The sequence below is a fragment of the Callorhinus ursinus genome, unplaced genomic scaffold (genome assembly GCF_003265705.2).
Source record: "Callorhinus ursinus isolate GAN/ISIS: 27379988/994484 unplaced genomic scaffold, GSC_fseal_2.0 scaffold21, whole genome shotgun sequence".
Classification (NCBI taxonomy): Eukaryota; Metazoa; Chordata; class Mammalia; order Carnivora; family Otariidae; genus Callorhinus; species Callorhinus ursinus.
The window spans coordinates 4975491-4996475 of NW_027397083.1; the positions used below are offsets into that span (position 1 = coordinate 4975491).

The 20985-nt window shown below is 46.7% G+C and overlaps 1 protein-coding gene across 11 annotated transcripts in view; it reads left to right on the forward strand.

The window, feature by feature from the left end:
• The window catches only part of AMBRA1 (autophagy and beclin 1 regulator 1), a 171334-nt gene that overhangs the window by 136578 nt on the left and 13771 nt on the right, over positions 1-20985 (forward strand). For all 11 annotated transcript variants that reach the window (XM_073904678.1, XM_025879198.2, XM_025879196.2 and 8 more), the window contains 3 exons: positions 3812-4000; positions 4844-4998; positions 18672-18811. In XM_073904678.1, the coding sequence (XP_073760779.1) occupies positions 3812-4000; positions 4844-4998; positions 18672-18811 (484 nt within the window). The remainder of the gene's footprint in view (positions 1-3811; positions 4001-4843; positions 4999-18671; positions 18812-20985) is intronic.

Consider the following 20985-nt stretch of genomic DNA (forward strand, 5'->3'; position numbering starts at 1 on the left):
TTTCCTGAAAAAGTAGCTCATTGGGTTCACCCTGGTTTTTAAGAGTGAGCTCTTATTGGTAAAGAGCATTGGTCACTTGGGTGCCCTGCCAGCACCAGCCTTCAGAAATCCAGCAGCAGAATGGTGTAAGGCAGACCGCACCACAAGAGATGTAGTGATTGCTGCCTTTGGGGAGGGCTTGTAGTGTTATCTGGAGGACTGTGCAGGAGGTCTTATTCTGCAACTTGAGGGGCTCAGAGATAGCCAAAAGGAAATATTCCTGCTGATTTAAACCCCTTCGAGTTTTCCAAATCAGTATCTAATGTATTTACAAAAGTACTGCAACTGCTAATCGCTCCCATGGCCTCATCTGGCCAGCCAGCAACAGGCTACAAATCGATCTTTGTACAAGGTGTTTGTTTATAATTTATGGAGCTGATAGGAAGGCAGAGCCATCTGCTCCTCCAGGCATCAGTATTTCTAACCCCTCCCATTCCCTGCTAGGGCATTTTACTTGGAAATCATTTATAATTAGGAGGAGATTACATTGCAGAGTCTGGAACATGGCTTCCTGCTGTCTTCTGCATCATTTTTTCTCCCCCTGGAGCTGCCCCCCTGAAGCTCTTAAGCAGCTTTGATTTGAAAAATCCTTTCTTTCCTAACCTTTATTTCCATTTTGAGCTGCCCCATCACCCTTCCCCACATGTGTTTTTGCCTTTAAGTGCAGGGCAGGTTGCTGGAGCTACGGCTCAGGGATCAAGGACTGTTTGGTAAGGCGGCAGTTATCAAATGTGGTCCCAGACCAGCAGCATCAGAGACACCTGGGAACTTGTTAGAAAGGCAAATTCTCAGGCCTCACCCCAACATTCCGTGTTTTAGTAAGCCCTCCAGGTGACTCTGATGCATGCAAACACTTGAGAAGCAGTGTCATAAGGCCAGGCAGGGAGCAGAACAAAGATTTGTAGTGGTGTGTGGGTTGCTAGTGTCTTAGGCTTTATTTCACTTCACCTTTTTCTCTGCCTGCTTACATTATTGTTGAGTCCAAAAAGAGTGAGTTGTCCTTGCCATTAGTGCATTACTTTCCTAGGGCCCAAGAAAACAAGTAACAGGTCCAAGAAATCTCGTCCTGTGTAAATTAACTTATCAAAATTGCAGCCTTATGAGGAGAAGCAGCACAAGTGAATTGGAGCGGTGACCACTCACCATTGTAACTGAACATTTCCATTTCCACCTGGGAAATTAATAGACAATGAGCGGCAAATGTAAGCTGCTAATTGGAACTTTGAAATAAAAATGAAATTGTAAACACACCACCCAGTGCTCGCAGAAACGAAGCTACCAAATCACGGTGTGCCTGCCACATCCCCTTCATTAGGGCAGGAGTGAAACCCTGGATCACTAGCGGCACAGTTTCTGCAATTAAACCTGCTGCCGGAGAAGCTGTGCTTGAATTTTCAGCATTCTCTTTTCATTTGTCATCTGCATGTCTGTGTGCTCACAATGACTGGGAGCACTTTTGAAACTGGGTGGGGTTGGTGGGGAGGGGACGAAATTTGGGAGGTGGCATTATGATGATTCCAAATCATCATAATGTAGTAAACACAAACATAGCGGCCTGGATTGGAGGCTGACAAAATACTTTTTGTCTATATGCCCAGTTTTTCAGGGGCTTAGAGCCAAGCTTTCCAGAAAAAGGAAAACCTTACTTGTCCTCTCCTTCCCACCCTGGCCCTGCTTAGGAATTAATCTGGCAGTAAGCAATTAAATGCTTTTTTTACTTTAGTGGTGAGCTTTGAGGGTTACTATAGGCTTCTGTATGTTTGACGGAGTTGCATGTTAACACATGAGTGAGATCATAACAGCAAGATAGAAAAGCATACTTTCATAAAATACCCACCATGCATTTTTGAGACATTAAATGTGGAATAAATGGTAATTGTGCAAAACTGTCTTAAAGTTTGGTGGCTATAGCCTCAGTTTTCAGTTTCTTTTTATCTTTCTGAAGGTTGTGCCAGCCTCAAGGTTAGAAAATCAAGATGGACTCATTCCTGACACCTCCCCCCTTTCCTTCCCCCCCCCCCCTTTTTTATATATCCCCAACTGGAATCATGTGTCAGTCCAGGGAAGGAGGAAAAGATTGTCATCTTTTTGGCACCAGTCTTGGGACCCTGAGTAAGGAGCAGACGGTCTCAGTGCTAACTAGATAAATCTAGCCACACAGGGTAGAGCAGATGGTGGGTTGGAAGTTGAGCAGTACAGAGCCCTAATGGTGATAGCAGTGAATATTTGGATGTCATTATTTTATTAGTTAGCAAACAGAGCCATCCTTGTGGTCCCTTCTCGGTTTTGTGTGTAATGGTGCTGTAGGTGTCAGCCCCCGAGAGTTGGCACAATAGCCTAATCACTGTGTTCTGATGTCTTTTTTGATCTACTTTGTCATCTCTGTGGCTTCATTAGCAACACACAGGGAGAGGAAGATGAATATAGAGTGTTAGAAATCACTCTTGAGTCCCTGAGCCCCTAAGCCTCAAGGCCCCTGAAAAGCAATTCTTTGTTTTGTGTTCCTTAAAGTAATTTCCTGGGGAAACTTGCCCTTGATCTTCCAGGGCAAGCATTTGGGCTTCCTGGAATAGATCACCTGGAATCTGATGACGGCCCGCTGAGCTTGGCTTCTTCTTTCTTTCTTTCTCTCTCTTTTTTTTTAACCATAATGCGTTTGACAGTGGACATCCAGGTAATCTCTAAAATAAGAGAAGGACCAAAAAGTTTCTTTGCAGGTACATTTGAAGTAGATCTAAGTGAGACAAAGCCCAGAGGAGCTTGGTCCCTTTGGATGTGTTGTGCTGTTCTGCTTGTGCCCATGGTTTGGGCACTCTTTTCCCAGGCTCTCCTCAAGGGTAAGCCACTTCCTCCTGGCAGGGAATTATACAGAGGGCTTCGGAGACGCGAATGAAAATCAAAACAAAGCCTGCAGGCACAGACTCAGTGCTGGCCAAAGTCTCATTAGTCCTGTCATGTGGAACGGGATCTCCCCATCCCCACTGACACATTCTTCCACCACCCCCATCTCTACCCTGTTCCCTTGAGCCTGCTGCCTGGCTGATCCTGGGCTTAATTCTTAGTAGCTGCTAAGTACAGGCTGGGGGGCTGCTGCCCCTGGATGCTTGCTTATGGTATGGATAAGGCCTAGAGCATAGTGAGAAATGAAGAGTTCCAGCCATCCAGCCACAGCTGGGCTGTGTTTCTTTTTGTCCTCTCTTAATGGCATTAGGGATTCATAGTAGCAAGGAGCTGTCCAGAAGACTGAAGTCTCTAACTGTTCCATTTCTCTGATATGAGAAAATAAGACACAAACTAATGAAATGACTTCCTTCTCCAAGGCTGCATAGCAGCTGTGCAGTAAGACTCTCACCCCAAGGAAGCTTTACCTGGATCACCTTTCTCTTGGAATCAGTGGTTTTGCATTTTCACTCATCTTAGTTTTGATCTTTTGGACAATAACAGCTGTTGAGTGGCTCTCCAGGAACAATTTTTAATAACTTTGTCCTTATCTCTCTCAAATGATGTTTCCTAAGTGTGAGCTAAGACTCAGCAGGTGGTTGTGATTGTGTTGACTATCTGTTGTTTCCTTTTAAAGTGGTAAAGACACATCTCTTTCCTGCCTCTTGTGTTCCTTGTTCCATGACATTTTAGTTTGATTGACAGGGTGGACTTCAGCATTTTTAGAGAGGGTTCAGGCCCTTAGAGAGGCCCCAGAATTTCTTGGCCCAGAATTTTTTACACCATCAACTCCAAACTTTCTTACCCTCTTTTCTTTCTTTGTCTGATGCAGCTTCCGTGAATGTGCTGGTGCAGAACTGCAAGATCTACAATGACGCCAGCTGTGACATTTCTGCAGATGGCCAGCTCCTGGCAGCTTTCATCCCTAGCAGCCAGAGGGGCTTTCCTGATGAAGGCATCCTGGCAGTGTACTCCTTGGCCCCCCATAACCTGGGTGAAATGCTCTACACCAAGCGATTTGGTAAGGGATAGGAAGCCCAACCTAGCAACAGAGGGACGCTGGTGCCTTGGCATGGGCATTCCTAGGTGAGGCACAGCTTAGGAAGGAGTAATGGTCATATCCTGCCCCTGCTTCCCTGGGGCACAGGCCAGAGGAAGATTGCTTTGCAGGAGTCCTGTCTGGTAGCATTGCAGAAGACTCTCAGAGTAAGAGTCCTTCCTGCCATAATAGCGTCACCAACATGCTCCTGTTGTGACGACCACGGATAAAGGAGGAGCTTTGGTCACAGCTTGGCACACTCCTGCACTTCAAGGCAGTGTGGTATTGTGTATTAAAAGCCCCTAAAGTATATGTTCCCTTTGATCCAGCAATCCCACTTCTAAGGAAATAATCAGAAAACTGTACAAAGATTTATCTACAAGGATGTTCACAGCAGTGTTACTTATCATAGAGAAACATGTCAAATGGTGAAGAATTGCTTAAATAAATGATGCACAGACAGGGCAGAATACCATTTGGCCTTTAAAATGCTCTAAAGAATATTTAATGATGGAAAAATGGTCATTACGTATGAAGTGGAAATAGTAGATTTCAAAGTAGTATTTACAGTATGGTGCCATTTTTTTAAGATGTGGTGTTATGATGGCAGTGGTTAGCATTTGTCAAGTACTTTCTGTATGTCATACATTGTACTCAATACTTGACATGCCTTCTCATTGTCCTCCTCACTGCACTCCTATGAGAGAGCCCCTGGGTAACCAAAGATGCAAATTGGAAATAAAGAGAAAAAGACTGAGAGGGAACATTATTTCCTTGTGATGGCAAGAACTCTGGGAAATGTCTCTCTGTTCTGTTGGCTCTCAGGTCCCAATGCCATTTCGGTGAGCCTGTCCCCAATGGGCCGATACGTAATGGTGGGCTTGGCCTCGAGGAGGATCCTGCTACATCCCTCCACAGAGCACATGGTGGCCCAGGTCTTCAGGCTGCAGCAGGCCCATGGTGGCGAGACCTCCATGAGGGTGAGTGCCATGGCTCGTGCCTCCGTTGTAGGGCAGCTCTCCAGACTTGGCAGGGTAGTGAAGGTCAATGGTGTGACCTCCCAACCTGGGTGAGAGGTAGCATGCTCGTAAGGAGTACGAAAGACTGCAGTGCAGTCCATCTGTGACCAGCAGGCTTCACTTTTAGAAGCTCTGGACTATTAAAAGGCAAGAGCTTTCTCACACCCTAGTTCCTGAGCTGAGCTCCCGAGAGGCTTGAAAGTATCTTTGGATGAAGCCCAAACTGAATACCTCCTTACCTCAGTGTGACACCTTTGGTCTGGAGGTATATGAAGGACACAATGAAATATTTATGCTTATTAAAAAAAAATTACTTTTTGAGGAAGCAAGATGTATACTATGAAATGTTCTTTTCTGTGGATTGTAATCATGTTGGAAGATGAGGCCTTTGGGTAGCTGCTATGCTCTTAACCGTCTCATCCATTTTATTAGGAGAAGAAGGTCCTATTGGGACCCTCTCTTGTCTGAGGTAGGACCTTTCTTGTATTGCCATAAAAGCCTTCTGGGCCTCGTGGGGTTAGTGGCCTTCTGGACTCAACCATACTGGTTTCTGAGTTCCCACGGGGGCTCATTTGCTTTTGCTAAGGGGAATTGAGCATTTGAATGGTTCTCTAATTAGATGGTATTTAAGCTCTGTCTCAAGCTAAGAACCTGTGAATTCCCTTAGCACTTTGTGTTGTGCCATTTATAGCTTTATGCACTTGTTTATGTGTTGTTTTGTGTTTTCTTTAACTGAGTGGTGTGTATGTTTAATCTGCCCAATTAGGTTCAGTGTAAGCTCCTTAGGGACATATCCCCCAGGGCCCTTCATTTAGTGCGATGCATGTAGATGCTTGATGCCTGGAATGGAAGCATTTGTTTTAAAGAAAAAGCTAGCCATAGGATCCATTATGTAGAAAGTGACAGAAAGTGGGTGGCCTAGCATGGTAGTCACCAGCCTCTTCCTCCCATCTCCTACAGGGACCCTCTGTCTGACTCTACTGAGTCACTTTCCAAGCACCCTGAATTTCAGAAGGCCCTTTCTTACCAGTGTGCCTTCTACCTGGCCTCCCCGCTCCCCTCAAACCTGACTTCAGCAGCTCTTTCCCTTCTGCTGGACCTTTCTAAATCACTCCCTCCTTGTGCCACCACCCACCTTGGTTCCCCCGAGCTTGTGTTAACACTCATCACATCAGATTGTACTTAACTTGTTTCCATTTCATTCTCCTCTTTTGGACTGTGAGGTCCTCGAGAGTGCAGACCATATCTGTGCCACGTTTATGAAGTCTAAGTACCTAATAAGGAACCTGACATTTAGGAGAAGCTGAATGAATGGAAGAGAATCTCAAGAAAAGCGTCCTCCTTAGCATTTCTAGGTGATAACGAGCAGAACCAGTGATAGGTGACAGCATGTTCCACCAAGCCCCTGAAAGGGTAGAAGCAGGCAGTCTGTGCTCTTGACATCATACTTACAGGAAAGTCCCGATTTCTGAATCCCAGGTGACTTTGGAAGGATCTGGTATTAGGTGTTTGGGAGAGGACGTCATGAAGTTCACAGGCCTGTTTTCTTACCTAGATATTTGAGGATGGACATTGAGGTTTAGTTTACATATTATTTTGCTTCTCCTCAGCAGATTTGGATGGTAAAAGTACCTGGTGTCTGCCTTTCACTACCTAGAATCCTGGTCCCAATAGCTGTTCTTCTAAACCCTTCCTGCCTAATTGTGGAATAATCGTTTATAATCATTAAGAGACAGGATCTGATTTCAGCAACATTAATGGACATCTCCAGCCTCTTCCAGAAGCCAGGGCTCCTGCCCCAACTCCTGGGTCCAGCCTGCCAGTCCTCCATCCTAGCAAGGTTCCTCCTTCCCATAAGTAGCCAGAAACATCTGGCTGAGGGCAAACAGCTACAGGGCGGAAGCCAAGATGTTGTCACATGTGGGGCTGGCAGCTCAGGGAGCGCTGTTGGAGGAGTCTGCTGAGGAGGTGTGGTAATCCACTGCTGTCCTGCTAAGGGGCTCAGGGCGGCTAGCCAGCTGCTGTATGCCTCGTGACAAGAGCTATTTCTCAGGCCTCCTAGTGAGGCTTTTTTGATTCTCAGTAGGCACCATCTGCCACTTAGGGAGCTGAAGTAACTAGAAAGCTCCCATTTGGGAAGTGTTCCTCTCACCCAAGAGACAGGATCCAGGCTTCTGAGCAAGGTTTTGCTTACCCTTTTCCACCAAGTCTGACTTTAAACCCCCTGCGCTACAGAAAGGTTTCTGGTTTTCCAGGTCTTGGTTGCCCCTTACCTCCAGAGGCACCAAAGCATTCAGCAAATGTCCCTGAATTCAGTCATTGGTGGAAGGGAAGACACCAGCTTTTTTGGATAGCTGTGCTGTACCACCGTTTAAGGCAAGAAGTGCCTTTTTGTCTGAGAACAGGGAGCGAGGGTTTAATGGGACAGTAGAGCATCTCCCTCTACACAGGTAAGTATAGGTGGATGTGTCCATCTGTAATGTCATGCTCTGTCTTCGAAGGAATGCTTTTGTGGGTGATGGGCCTGTCCTCAAGCTTCTCTACTCAGAATCCCCCTTCATTTTAGTCTTACCTCTTGGAATTCACTATGGTAATATTCAGAGAGGTGAGCTTGTTGGGCCAACAGACAGTCCCAAGAGAACATCCTCCAGAGCATTGACTTACCTTATTTTTAATTCCCACTAAGTGACATCTCTCCCCAAGAGATGATCTCTTACCCAGTCCCATATGAAAACTCTTCTGAAAATCAATTGCTAATTGCTGGCTTGCCTTGGTGCATTTATTCTGAGCGGTTCTTCAGACCTCTTGGATTAGTGCTTCTCAAACTGTGCTCCTCGGATAACCTGCATTAGAATACGTGGGGTCCTTGTCAGAAACAGACAGCACTTGAGGCCTAAAGAGCTACATAAGAATGGGGTGGGAGGGGCACAGGTGTTTGTATTTGTAAAACAGGCTTTCCAGGTGATTCTGATAGGCACTCGAGTTTGAGAACTGCTGTTTTTAATGACTGCTTTCTTCATTTGAGGTCTCTGCCCTCAGCGTCCTCAGCAAGGAAGAGACAGTCTCAGGTTTACTCGTGGTTTTATGCATGGTGCTCTGATCCTTGGCTAATCTTGTTGCGGGCACGGCGGCCTTTGGGCTCCATTTTCCACCAGACTCTTACTTGGCTTTTTGGCTGGCTGTGCTTCACCTGCCATCTCTTCTCAGCTGTTGCTGCCCTCCGGGGCCCTCCCTTGAATAGCCATGTGCTGGGTTCTGTTCTTCGCCCATGTTGAGCCATTTTAATTTTTATCCTTGTTTCTAGGATCAGGGTCCTTTTGATATTTCCCTTCTCTGCTTCTGAGGCTAGGCTCAGTCTTCCCGATTTTAGTATGATTGGCAAGTCTGGAAAAATAAGACTGAGCACATGTTTTATCTCCCCCTTCCCTCCGTCCATTCCAGCCTCCTCTGGGCTGGGGATGCCACTCTGCCTCAGGGGCTTATTTTCTGTCTGACTCCCTTGCTCTGGAGCCAGGGAGGGCTTTTCTGTTCATTTCTGTTTGGTTTTTTAAGTTAGGCATTTGGAGATTGCTGAGCTGAAGTTTTGCTAAATTCTCAAAACACGAAGCTGCCTGTGTGCCTTCCCTGCTTTCATTTTCTAATTGGAAGAAGGCATAATATTGTAACAGAAAACTGCAATTAATTTTCCAAAATAGTGGCAACTTGCACATTATAACAACTTTGGTTGTAACCAAGTGAAAGCATAATAACAAAAATATAAAATTACTAATGACACCAGAAATACTCCTATACCAGACTGCTCTTCCACTTTTGTGTGAGTAATAAGTGCTATTTTACCTAGTGCAAAAGTCAGCAGCTGGGGGTGGGGGTGGGGGAGTGGTTCGGGGGCATCTTGAGCTGGAAAGCAAGAATGAGGATAGTGCTTTCAACACAGGAAGTAAAATGCTGTCTACTCTTTTTCCCAGACGCATAGACCATCCCCCAACAGGTAGGGGACATGGGTGCATAAGTGGTTCAGTAAGAACTGAAGCCGTCCTCACTGCATAATCCCTGCAGGTCCTAGAGGCAGGGGTTGCTTGAATCTCACCAGTGCTGTTTGCTTTTCTCTCTGGTCATTTTACTGGCAGAAGAGATGGATGAGGACACCGTCATTTGACTTGGATGGGAGAAGCTCCAGGACAGAAAGCAGTTCAGCTCTCCTTTCTCTGTGGAACAGCATAGTGCTCTTTAAGGCAAAGCCTTAAATACTTAACGGGTCAATTTTATTGAAAGCTTTTTCTTTGTGGCTATGTGGTAAAACTGCATTCAGGTGTTGAGCAACTGTTACCTAGATAGATTATTGGTCTGCAGGGGGTGCTGGAAAGAGACCAGCCCCTCTCTCCTTTCCTCCTTCTTCCCCTTCCTTCTCTCCCCTTCCTTTTCCCCTTCTCTCCCCCGTTTTCCTGTCTTCTCCCCCTCTCTTCCTCTTCACTCCCCTCCTCCCCTACTTCTTTACCTTGAGAGGCCTGCTCCTCAGTGGTGGACTGTCCCCATTGTACACCTTCTTCCTCTGGAACTCTGGTTCCGGAGATATGTATCCCCCGCATCCTCAAGCAATCCTAGGAAGCAGGGAAGGAAAGGAGATTTGTTACCATTTTTTTTTTACAGACCTACGATCCACTCAAAAGTAACTGGGCTGTAGTTCTCAATGTGTACTCCCCTGGGACCACATCAGCATCATCAGAGAACTTAGTAGAAATTCAGATTCTCAGCCTCACGTGAGACCTGCTGAATCAGAGGATCTAGGGGTGGGGCCCAGCCATCCTTGTTTTACCAAGCCCTCCCGATGACTGCACACTTAGTCAAGATGGAGAACCAATCATTCACTGCATGGGGGTTCTAGTTAGACCTCACCTGTCAGTGTAACTTTGTCCTTTTCCTTTTTGCTCTCACCCTGTCTCTGGAACCTCATCTGATTTATCTCTATGGCTCCTAATAACCAGATCTTTCAGATACTCACAGGAAGTTGAGAAATTGATGCATACCTCCAGCCCAAGGCGTTCTGGATCATGCTAGCATCCTAGTGATAGTACTTTAAGAACTAATGCCATGAGGCCATTTTCCATTTCTGATTAAAATTCTTACCTGCCCTCAGTTGACTCGAGCTCTTAACTGTGAGCTCATGCCTGCTTGCCTGCGTGCTATAGAATACAGAGATGCTTCAGCTTAAAAAGTGAGAAGCAGTATCTTTATCTTTCGCTCCAGGCCCTTCCCCATCTGAAGGAGTACTTCTGGAGTTCCCTTTTCCAACATTCCACCTACTCTTATCCCTTGATGGGATACATCACTATGATGCCCATTAATGGATATCGTAGAGTCATCCTGATTATAAAGAAACATCAGTTGTCTTTCTCTTTTTTATAGCCATTTTCTGTCATTTTTACAGCCATCTTCACAGAGCCTAGTGTTGACAGATTATTATTATAAGTTCATTAAAATGAACCACAGAAGAGGCTTGGTATCCAGAGTGTTCAAATTAGTCACAACTAAATTGTAGCTTAGATCCTGGGGCAGGATGGGTGTCCAGCACTGTCAGCACTGACCAGCATTTATGTAACTAACATGTACAGGCTCTTTGGGCCTGTCCTAGCTCCATTCTTCAGTATGTAATCTTCACTGTAGCCTCCTTGCCCTGAATTTAGCCTGTGACATAATCCACTCCTCTATACTTCCTAGATTCTGAAAGTTTGATTTTCAAAAGTGACCTAGAACTCTAGTTCAATCCCAGAGTATTCTCCAGAAATCTAAGAGAATGAGCCTTTCTTAATCTTGTCTGGCCTTGGGAGTGGCAAAAACCAAAAATGAAGATATTTTATTTTTGTATCCTGGAAGGGTACTTTTTCTTCAAGGGGAGATTGGGATAAAAGAGAGACAGCTTTGTTGTCAAAAATGATTTACTCCTTCCCAAGATTTTGTCCTCATTAATTTTCTTAAAGCTGCCTGTCAGTTGATTAAAAGCTGCTTCCGCTGCAATTATCTTAAAGTTGACTTCTGAGATGTGGTACAAAGCATCTATCCTCAGAAAGTTCCTTTCTTCAGCACATTGCAGGAAAGGGGGAGGGAGTAGGGGAGAATCAGGGGTGTCTCTGATGCAGTTTGTCAGAGAAGGGAGGGGGCAAGATAAAACATTAAAAATAACAGTAGAGCTACAATTAGTTTAGGTGAACTTTTCCGTGACAGATTCCTCTCGGGTAACTGTAATGATTTCTTTTCCCCCATGGCCTCTTAGTAGAGTGCAGTCTATTCTGTGCATTCTTTACACTCAACAAAATTTTACTGAGCTCGTACTATGGGCCAGGTATTTTGTGAGGTTGGGGAATGCTGTGCATAAAGTGGACCTAGACCCTGCTCTCTTACCACACAACTGGCTTGCTTTTTTTAAAGATTTTATTTATTTGACAGAGAGAGCACACAAGCAGGGGGAGAGGGGGAGGGTGAAGCAGACTCCCCGCTAAGCAGGGAGCCCCACATGGGGCTCAATCCCAGGACCCTGGGATCATGACCTGAGCCGAAGGTAGACGCTTAACCGACTGAGCCGGCCAGATGCCCCCACAACTGGCTTCTTGACTGGTCTTTGCACTGCTGTATTCCCAGCCTTCACTGCACAGGGCACACAGGAGACATTCAGCATTTGTTCCAGGAATGTGTGTCCCTTTGATATCTTGTGCTCTGTGTATTCCCCACACCTGCCTGAACACACACCCCTGCTCACCAGCACCAGTCAGTATGTCTAGCACATGTCTTAGTGATGGTAATTGAATGAAAGCATCAAGGAGATAACCCTTATGAAAATAGGGAGTGTCCTACTCATTTCACAATTTTGCCCAATATCGGTTTCTTGGGGTGCTAGTCCTGGCACTGAGACATGGTGAGAGATTCCCAGTAGATAGTTTCAAAGGCAAAAGGCAAAATGTTTTGTTTTTTTTCAAGAATTGGTAGGAGAACCAATTCTTGCATTTGTAGAAGCCGAACGTATTTTAATGTATTTTCAGTATAAAATACAAAGCATTTTAATGTTTAACCATCCCCAACACTCCTCTTCCAAAAATATATATCAACTAAAACATGTGGAATGTATTGGAATATATTGAAAGACTCTCTTATCCAAGGTGAGTATCTAGAACAACTACTCATTTGGCCATTTCCTTTGAGATTTGTGATGCCAAGGGAAGGTCAAGAACTTGTGCTGTGCACAGACATGTGGGAATAGGAGGAAGTAATTATTTTAATTTTGAGGGGGTTCCAGGAGCATTAAGTGCCTCGGTATTTCATTTAGCACCAAAGTAGGTCCCTCAGCTGAAGGAACCTCTCTGCTTTGATCCTAATGGCCTGAGATGGCCTTTGGAAAGCATCAAGCCAATTGAAAAATAAAATTCTTGTCCTCTGACTGTCTCTGTGGGATCCCTTTGAGAGGAGTAAGTGAATAAGACAGAGTTTACAGGTCTCAATAAATCACAGGAGGTTGTCTAGAAATGACTTCAAGGCAGCAGATTGTCAGTGGCAGCCAAGGGCAACACATTCCAAAAGTTAAGAAAAGGGGGCGCCTGGCTGGCTCAGTAGGTAGAGCGTGTGACTCTTGATCTCGGGGTCTTGAGTTCAAGCCCCACATTGGGCCTAGAGCTTACTTACTTTATTTTTTTAAAGACTTTATTTATTTGAGAGAGAGAGCAAGCGAGGGAGAGCACAAGCCGGGGGAGGGGCAGAGGGAGAAGGAGAAGCAGGCAGGCTTCCCTGCTGAGCAGGGAGCCCCTTGTGAGGCTCGATCCCAGGACCCTGGGATCATGACCCCAGCTGAAGGCAGACGCCCAACTGACTGAGCCACCCAGGCGTCCTAGAGCTTACTTTAAAAAAAAAGGGGGGGGGGAGCTCTTGCTCTTCTTTTCTGCTGGGAGAACTTTGGTTTGGACAAGGGTGGTCTAGGCAGATTTATTCCTGCTTCAGCTGAATAAAGGGGAGAGGTAGGTGAGCTGGCATTCTGAATTATATATATTTGCTTAGATTAATATATATATAAAATTATTTGTTTTAAGATTTTATTTATTTGAGAGAGAGAGAAGAGAGAGCATAAGCAGGCAGAGGGGCAGAGGGAGAGGAAGAAACAGACTCCCCGCTGAGCAGGGAGCCCCATGCAGGGCTTGATCCCAGGACCCTGGGATCATGACCGAGCCGAAGGCAGACACTTAACTTACTGAGCCAGTCAGGAGCCCCTTATTTTTAAATGGTCACTTTATTTTTTTATTTTTTTTAAAGATTTTATTTATTTATTTGAGAGAGAGAGAATGAGAGACAGAGAGCACGAGAGGGAAGAGGGTCAGGGGGAGAAGCAGACTCCCTGCTGAGCAGGGAGCCCGATGTGGGACTCGATCCCAGGACTCCAGGATCATGACCTGAGCCAAAGGCAGTGGCTTAACCAACTGAGCCACCCAGGCGCCCTAAATAGTCACTTTAAAATCAACCTCCTACAAGTTCTAAACTCCAAAGTAGAATGTAAAGAAGGCTTAGAGACAGTAAAAGAAATGAAAATTTCTGAAAAACAATCAGATTTTCTTAGAGATGAAGAAACTTCAGTAATTCATTAAGCAAATCAGCAGCTCGAAAGGAAGAAAAGATGACCAGAGTCTCTCGCCCCACCTGCTCTGGGAAGTGTGCATTTCTCAGCCTCTGACAAGATGTGTAGCCATCCATTTCAGCTGTCTCTTAGTATCTGCTTTCCACTGATTTCTCCCTCTTCCCAGAGAGTTAATTTTCCTCTAGTAACCCTCTCTAAAAGCTCCCCATCATTACCAAGAAGGCATTTTTCTTCCTCACATTTCCTTTCTTCCTCACGGCCCCCTTAGCTTGCCCCTTCTCTTGTGGCCCTTCCAGCCTCAGTTTCCAGTTGTCCCCTGCCACCAGCTTCCATTGTCTTAGTTAAAACAGGGAAGATCTGCTGAGTGCACACAACCTCTTGCCACTGTGGAGCTGTTCCAGTTTTACAGATGATGAGCTTCCCAAACCCAAACAAGATAACCACAAAGTTTTTCCTTTCAGCTTCTTAACTGAGCTGATCTGAACAGTGCCATTTGCTGCTTGGACTAATGGTCTGAGCTTTATTGGTATGCAGCCGGAAAGAAAACATCTTGTTGAGGGCAGCAATACATTTTACCTCTAAATTTTAAGAGGGTGGAGGGGAAGGTTTCCCCGTGAGCAACTCTGGTCGCCTCTCATTCTTTTCCTGTCCACCTCTGAACAAGAAACAAGACCTCTTTAGTTGTGATCTGGAAGCTGTTTTCTTTTTGCTCCTACTTGCTCTTAGAGTTTGAGGGATGGAAGGGCAAGGGGTACGAGAGATGGTCTTGGACCCCAGAAGTGGAAGAATCATTATCTTCTCCCACTCCCTTGGAACCGTAAAGATCTTGGCGACCTGACTCATTCCCTGGTGACGTGCTGAGACTGCACTGAGTCTCCTTCTAGCATATTGATTCCACTTCCCTTCATGGATGTTAGACAGAAATGAGAACAGTCTGCTTGGGGAGGGGGTTTGCTCTCAGCATTTGTCATCTACCAGGAAGCAGCTGTAGCTGAGACAGGTAAAACCAGGACTCTGCCAACATGAATCAGCAGCGGGGTTTTCCATCCAGGCCCACAGAGGGTCCCCATGTCCTGATAATCCTCCTCCAGTGTCATGGAATTTGGTGGTACAGCTTCATGGGGAAGAAGGGAGAGAGGGATTTTTGGCAGGCCACCTAGTTTTGTCCTGGACGAGTGTTAGATATATTTGGGGTGCCTTTAAGGGAAGGCCAGAGCTGTCCCTTAACACTTTTTCAGATCTTCTTTCTTGTCAGTGCCGATGAACCTTGAGTTTACAGAGCCAGGGCTGGTCCCCACTGGCGTCTGGGAGGAGACTGCTCCCTGAGTCACTGGGTTGGAAAGACTGCTGGCTGAAACCCTAAATGGTGTGGGAGTAGCCAGAGCTACCGAACCTCCTGTCCACATTGGGAAACTTCTTGAGCAGATACTCTTCTTGTCGCTAGGACTGACTAATTGTGAGGCATATACCCCCCTCGGTGAGGTGCTTTGAGAGCTCCAGCCAGAGAATGGAGTGGGAACTACATCTCGGGGTGGTTCTGAAAATGGGCCAGGTTCTCCTTCCTCTGGGCTCCTTGAGTTTCAGGCATGTGTGAAATCAGGAGTATTGGACTGGATGGCGTCTTCGGGACTGTAAAGCAGAGTCCTGCCCATCCGGCATCCTCTGTGCTCTCATTACCCACCCCCTGTATGTTTTGCTCTCCTCTCCCTCCTTCCCACCCCCACATTAGAGTGTGATAAGCAAGCAAGTGCTTATCAGGAGTCCTGGAGGCTGCTGATCCTCACGTGGCATTTTTTGGCTTCCTGCCACAAAGCAGGATTTAGTCTTAATACCCAAACATAGGAGGAGATGGGCACTTGGGAGTTGCCCTTTCAACGGTGTTTAAGGACTTGACAGAGGGAGACCGCCATAGTCCGAGGACAGATCGATGCCCCATGACTACTCTAGTCATGGAGGTTGTGAATATCTGTGTAGCAAGGTCTGGGGGTCTCAACCTTTAATGACCTCTCCCCTGTCCATCTGACCTTGTCTCACCTGAGCTTGGTCATCCATCGTACTGGTCTCTTGAGGGTTTTGTCTCTAAAGTAGCTTCCTGTACTTAGAAGCCAATTGATAATATTTGCTTATTTCCTCTACAGCAACTATAAAAGGTAAATATGTGACATGTGAGAGGCTTGTTTGCTTCTTTACTGGTCTGGAACATTTCTAGAAGAGTTCTCTTAGCTTTTCTTTGAGACCTCCCATCAAAAACCCTGGCACAACCTTAAAGCATCTATTTTACTAACCTTATTATCCCCCTTCTTGCATGGCTACTTTCTCTGCCCAGCTCCCTGAAGTTATGAATCATCATGACTTTAGGTGAGACTCCTTTGTGAAGCTTTGTAGGGCCACCACAGGCCAAGACCAAAGCTCCCCTCGTCCAACCCACTGAGATTAACACACATCCCTCCTTAACCCTGGGTGTCCCCTCACTCATGCCACCGACCCTTGGGGCGAAGGAAGATTAAACAGTCAGTGATCCTGGTCACACTGGTTAGATCCCCAGCCACTTTGTCCTCTGAGTGTATATGTCAGCTCATATTTAACCATCTGACCTATTGGGGAGACAGAAACCATTGATTTCTGGGAAGGAAAACCTCTGTGAGAAAGCGTAAAGGCACCACAGCCCAGCCCCTGATGTGAAGGAAAAGGGTTGATGAGGTGCGCAGAACAAGGCAGGGGCTGCCATCTTCATGGAGAGTCGGCCATCGAGGCTGGAAGAGAGTAGTAGTGGAGGTTAGTTGGAGGTGCCTGCCAGATTCATATGTGCAAGGAAGAGAAGATCCAAAGTTCAAGCAACCACGTTCCTACATGACTAGTTTAGATATTCATAAACTCCATTGGGCTCTTTTTCAGTAGTCTCCTCAGTTAGACCAAAGATTCTTGCTCATTCTTACATTTGGAGTTACAGAAAGGGGAGGGCAAGGGAGGTTCTTAAAGCGGCAGCCGTGGGGCAGTCTTATGCCTCAAAAGAGAGCCAGTTCCTTATCTGTAAGAGACCCATCCAACTTCCAGACCGGCTCAGGGCCGTTCTGGCGCGTGCCACCGGCTGCCCAGGCACATTTCTCAGCACCACAAAGCCTGGGAAATCGTCACAACAGGCTTCTCTGTGTGGGTGTCAGGATGTTGAGAACTCATGCTGCTTGCTCTCCACTCCGTTCTAGAGCCTGTCCCGGGGAAGGCCTTTCAGGTAGATGCCCAAGGCACATGAACAAGCGTTCCCATATCCAGGGCTTATCACTTCATTTGTGTACGTGCAATGGACCCTTAGCTCAGTTTTTACATCCTTTCTTTCCTTTTTTTTTTATTTTATTTATTTATTTATTTTAAACTTTGTAATTTTTTTTTTAAGATTTTATTTATTTATTTCACAGAGAGATAGAGCAGGAACACAAGCCAGGGGAGTGGGAGAGGGAGAGCAGGCTTCCTGCTGAGCAGGGAGCCCAATGCGGGGCTCGATCCCAGGACCCTGGGATCATGACCTGAGCCGAAGGCAGATGCTTAACGACTCAGCCACCCAGTTGCCCCATTTTTTTTTAATTTTAAATCTCTCATCCAGATAATCTGAAAAGTAGTAATTATTGTACCACCCTAAATTCATTTTTGAATATTACTTTCTAAACCACATCTCGTTTGGTCTCCCCAATTTTTTCCCTCCGTCAGGGAGTAGGGAAAGGCAGATGTAGTTCATCCCTGTTTTATAGATTAAAGCCTGAAGAGGCTAAAAGGGAAAACATTGACTAAAACTCCAGCTTATTTCTTGGCTTTATCCTTTTCATAGACCCTAATGACCTTTTTTGAAGCCCCAGATGCAGATTCCTGGTAATAATAGCAACAGCTTTTAAGCAATGAGTTTGCACTGTGCCAGGCGTTTTCTACACATGTCTTTTCATCTCTCCAGTCACTTGGCTGTTGGTGCTGTCTCTCTCTCTCTCTTTTTAAAGTAGGCTCCCTGCCCAGCGTGGAGCCCCGTGTGGGGCTTGAACTCATGACCTTGAGCTGAGATCAAGAGTCAGATGCTTAACTGACTGAGCCACTCAGGCACCCCAAGTGCTGTCTCTTTTTAAACTGAGATCTGGAGATGTCACTATTCTAGAGAAGTGGTGTCAGGACTCCAACCCAGGGCTTTCTAACTCGAAAGAAAGTCCGCATCCTTCATTCTCCCACTGCCCTGCCCCTGTCTCTGACTAAAGTTGCTGTGGAATATTGTGCAGCTCAGTGGCCAGAGAGATCGGAGGTTTTCTTTCACCTCCGGTCCAAACCCTAGCCACAGCTAAGCTGTCTCCTGAGAAAATGGCAGCTTTGGAAACAAGCAGACTATTGAAGGGGACTCTCTCCCTTGGAGAAATGGAAACGATCTATTTAATGGTGATTTATATAAGCTAGAAAGAGATCACATACCTGGTTCAAGATCCCCCTCTCCCCTGCTTCCTACATCTTAGTGCACCTTTTAGGTTTCCTTAACAATAGCAGTTTTAACATTGCTTTTAATTAGATGAATTAAGAATGTTCTCTGGTGTTATCACCCCCTCCCGCCCCCCTATCACCTTCAGTTCCCCATTGCTGTGAGAGCTGTGATTGCCATGGTAACGGGACTCCCAGTTGAGCTTGGCTCTCACTGGTCTCTCTGGTCAGGGGAAAGTTAGGGGCAGGCCTTCCTGGTGAACAGAGTTCTGACTGCCTTTCCAGGGGGCTGCCTTAAAGCCATGAAATGAAAGGAGCTAAAAGGCTGTAAGGAGAGCACAAGCTTCCTGCAGAAAAGCCCAAGTGTGCCCTAGCCTTGCTCGAGAGAGTTCTAGCCTTCCTCCTAAAGTAAGAGGGCCCCAGCCTCCTCCCCCTGCTACCCCAAGTTTGCCTGTATGTGTAAGAGGCCTTCTTTCCTCCCTGTGGTTGACTTGCTTCTGGCCATAGAAGGGACTTTGTTATTCTTGGTAACAAATTTTTCTCCTCGAATTCTCTTTTCTTCCCTCTTTTCTCCCCCACCCAGAGAGTTTTCAACGTCCTTTACCCCATGCCTGCCGACCAGCGGAGACATGTCAGCATCAACTCTGCCCGTTGGCTGCCCGAGCCAGGGCTTGGCCTGGCCTATGGTACCAACAAAGGAGACCTGGTGATCTGCCGACCAGAGTGAGTGGCCTAGGGTGGGCGGCAGTGTGGGCGGGAGGGGGTCATCCAGGCTGAGGACGGGAGTAATCGGCATCATCTATGGGTCTGGCCGTGAGGTGGGGTCTTGTAGATGGGAAATCGAAATTCTACTAGAGCCTGCCTCATTCTCTGCATCACTCTGTAAAGGGTCCTTTTCACTTAGGGTTGCTAGGGTTAGCTCTCTGTCCCAGAAATCTTCAAAAGACTGGTTTAGTTATTATGTCTTCTTAAATCTAAGGCAGTATTTTTTTCCTTTGTTTTCTCTTGTTCTCTGGTTACCTATTGATAAAGTTTCCCTGCAGGCAAAAGCATAGATATCAAAGATCCTTTTCTAAACGCCTTTTGAAAAATTCAACAGGTGGTCTTAGGTTTGTGTAAATGCCACAGACATAAATAAAATTGGAAATAGAGTACTGTTAAAGCCCTAATTTGTCAGGCCACTGATCTCTAGCAGCCTGGCTCTGTGTCCTGCCTGTTTTCCTTTCTGCTTGGCGCTTCATAACAGTGAAGGCAAATTGAAAAGCTCCATTTAAAATCAAAATGCTTGTTACCTGGTCTTGAAGTAGGGGGTAGGAGGGGACACTTCTGTCCTGGGTCCTGATGACACCCCTTCCCCTTCCCCTGGTGTTGTGGAGGATAGAGGTCTGTTCTTTCACTTGAGACCCTGGGAGTTAGCCAGGTCTGTCATCAATTTCCAGACCCAGCCAGGTGGGGCGCGTGAAGCTCTGTGCTTCAGTGCAGATCAGGCTGATTGCTGCGTGGGCCGCCGCAGGGTTCCAGCCGACTAAATGCCACTTCTGCCTCCACACCGTCCTAATGCTGTCCTTCACTTGGCGCAGAGTCTTCTCCAGGGGTGTTCTGCGGATCACAGAGCATGGCGTGACTGCTCTGGTAGGGTCTCTGGCTATTGGAAGTGTCTGCGTTGCCTTTTGATAGGGCCTTTGGTGATTTTTCCTAGGGTGTGTATTTGGGTCAGTTCTTGTGCCTGGTAGGTGATTGAGCCCTTCTCAGCTGAGCTAGGTCAGTGGCTCAGGAGAAAGGAACCCGATTCTAAGGGCAGCTCTTTCATTCTATCCTGCATTTTTGGAGCCTCTCCCAAAGAGAGGCTGCCGTCTGCGACCGCGGTTCTGCCAGCTGCACTCTCCTCAGGCTCTGTGTCCAGAGGGCCCCTCTCGCTAGCTGCTCGTGCCTTTCCAGAACTGAACCGGCCTCCTTGATGACTGTGCCACTGTTAGTCCTGGCGCTGGCCGTTTCTGCCCTCCTCCTGGCCTGACCATAGTCCTGGGATCAGTCTGCTCTGAGCTCTTTCTTTTTCTCCAAAGCACATGAGACTGATTATCTTATCTCACCCTCTTAGGAGTTCATAAGAGGACTCTGATAGGCATCTTTTCCAAAACTGGCACAGAATTCTGGACCATAATTTTATTCTTAACCAACACTGTAGTTACGGGCCTTTCTTTCCCTGTTTCTCCAAGACATCCTTCCTCAACATTGTCTTGTCTGTAGCTCCAGCCACTAAACCTTTGTCCCAGCCAGGCTCCCAGCCCCTTCCCTTGTAAAAGTGACCTGCTCCGACAGAGGCAGGATCTCTACCTCCAGTTCGTCGTGGTCCCCCAAGGCTTTTATGTCTGAAACCCCGGCCTCCGCACTTGGTGTGAGTCACAGACACCTCAGCCAAACATGAAGCTGGCTTTGGCCTCTCTTCTCTCTTGTCTCTCCATATGTCGTCTGCGACATCCAGCGTCAGCAGGCTGGAGCCATCCTGGACTGCCTGAGGAGTGTAGCTGCAGGAACTCAGGCCCCTTCCCCGAGCAAGGGGGCACTAGCAGTCGACACCACGAACAGTGGCCCACCGCAGACCAAGTTGTGTTGGCCCGAGAGCTAGCTTGGCCTGCCTGTGTGGGGTTGCTGTTTCTCCTGAATTCTTGGGTCATTCTGGCAAATGCCCCAAATCTAGGGCTGCATATTTGAGGGAACCATGTAAATTAAGACAGACATGACTTTGTCCTAAGTTGTTCACAGCTTCTCCGCTTCTCAGTCTCCTTCGTATCTGTGGGATTTGGCTTCAGGCAGGGAAGATGGAGCACTATTCAGGTAAAGACGGGCACACTCAGCCCAGGCCTCCCGGCAGATACATCAGTGACAGAATAAGGCTT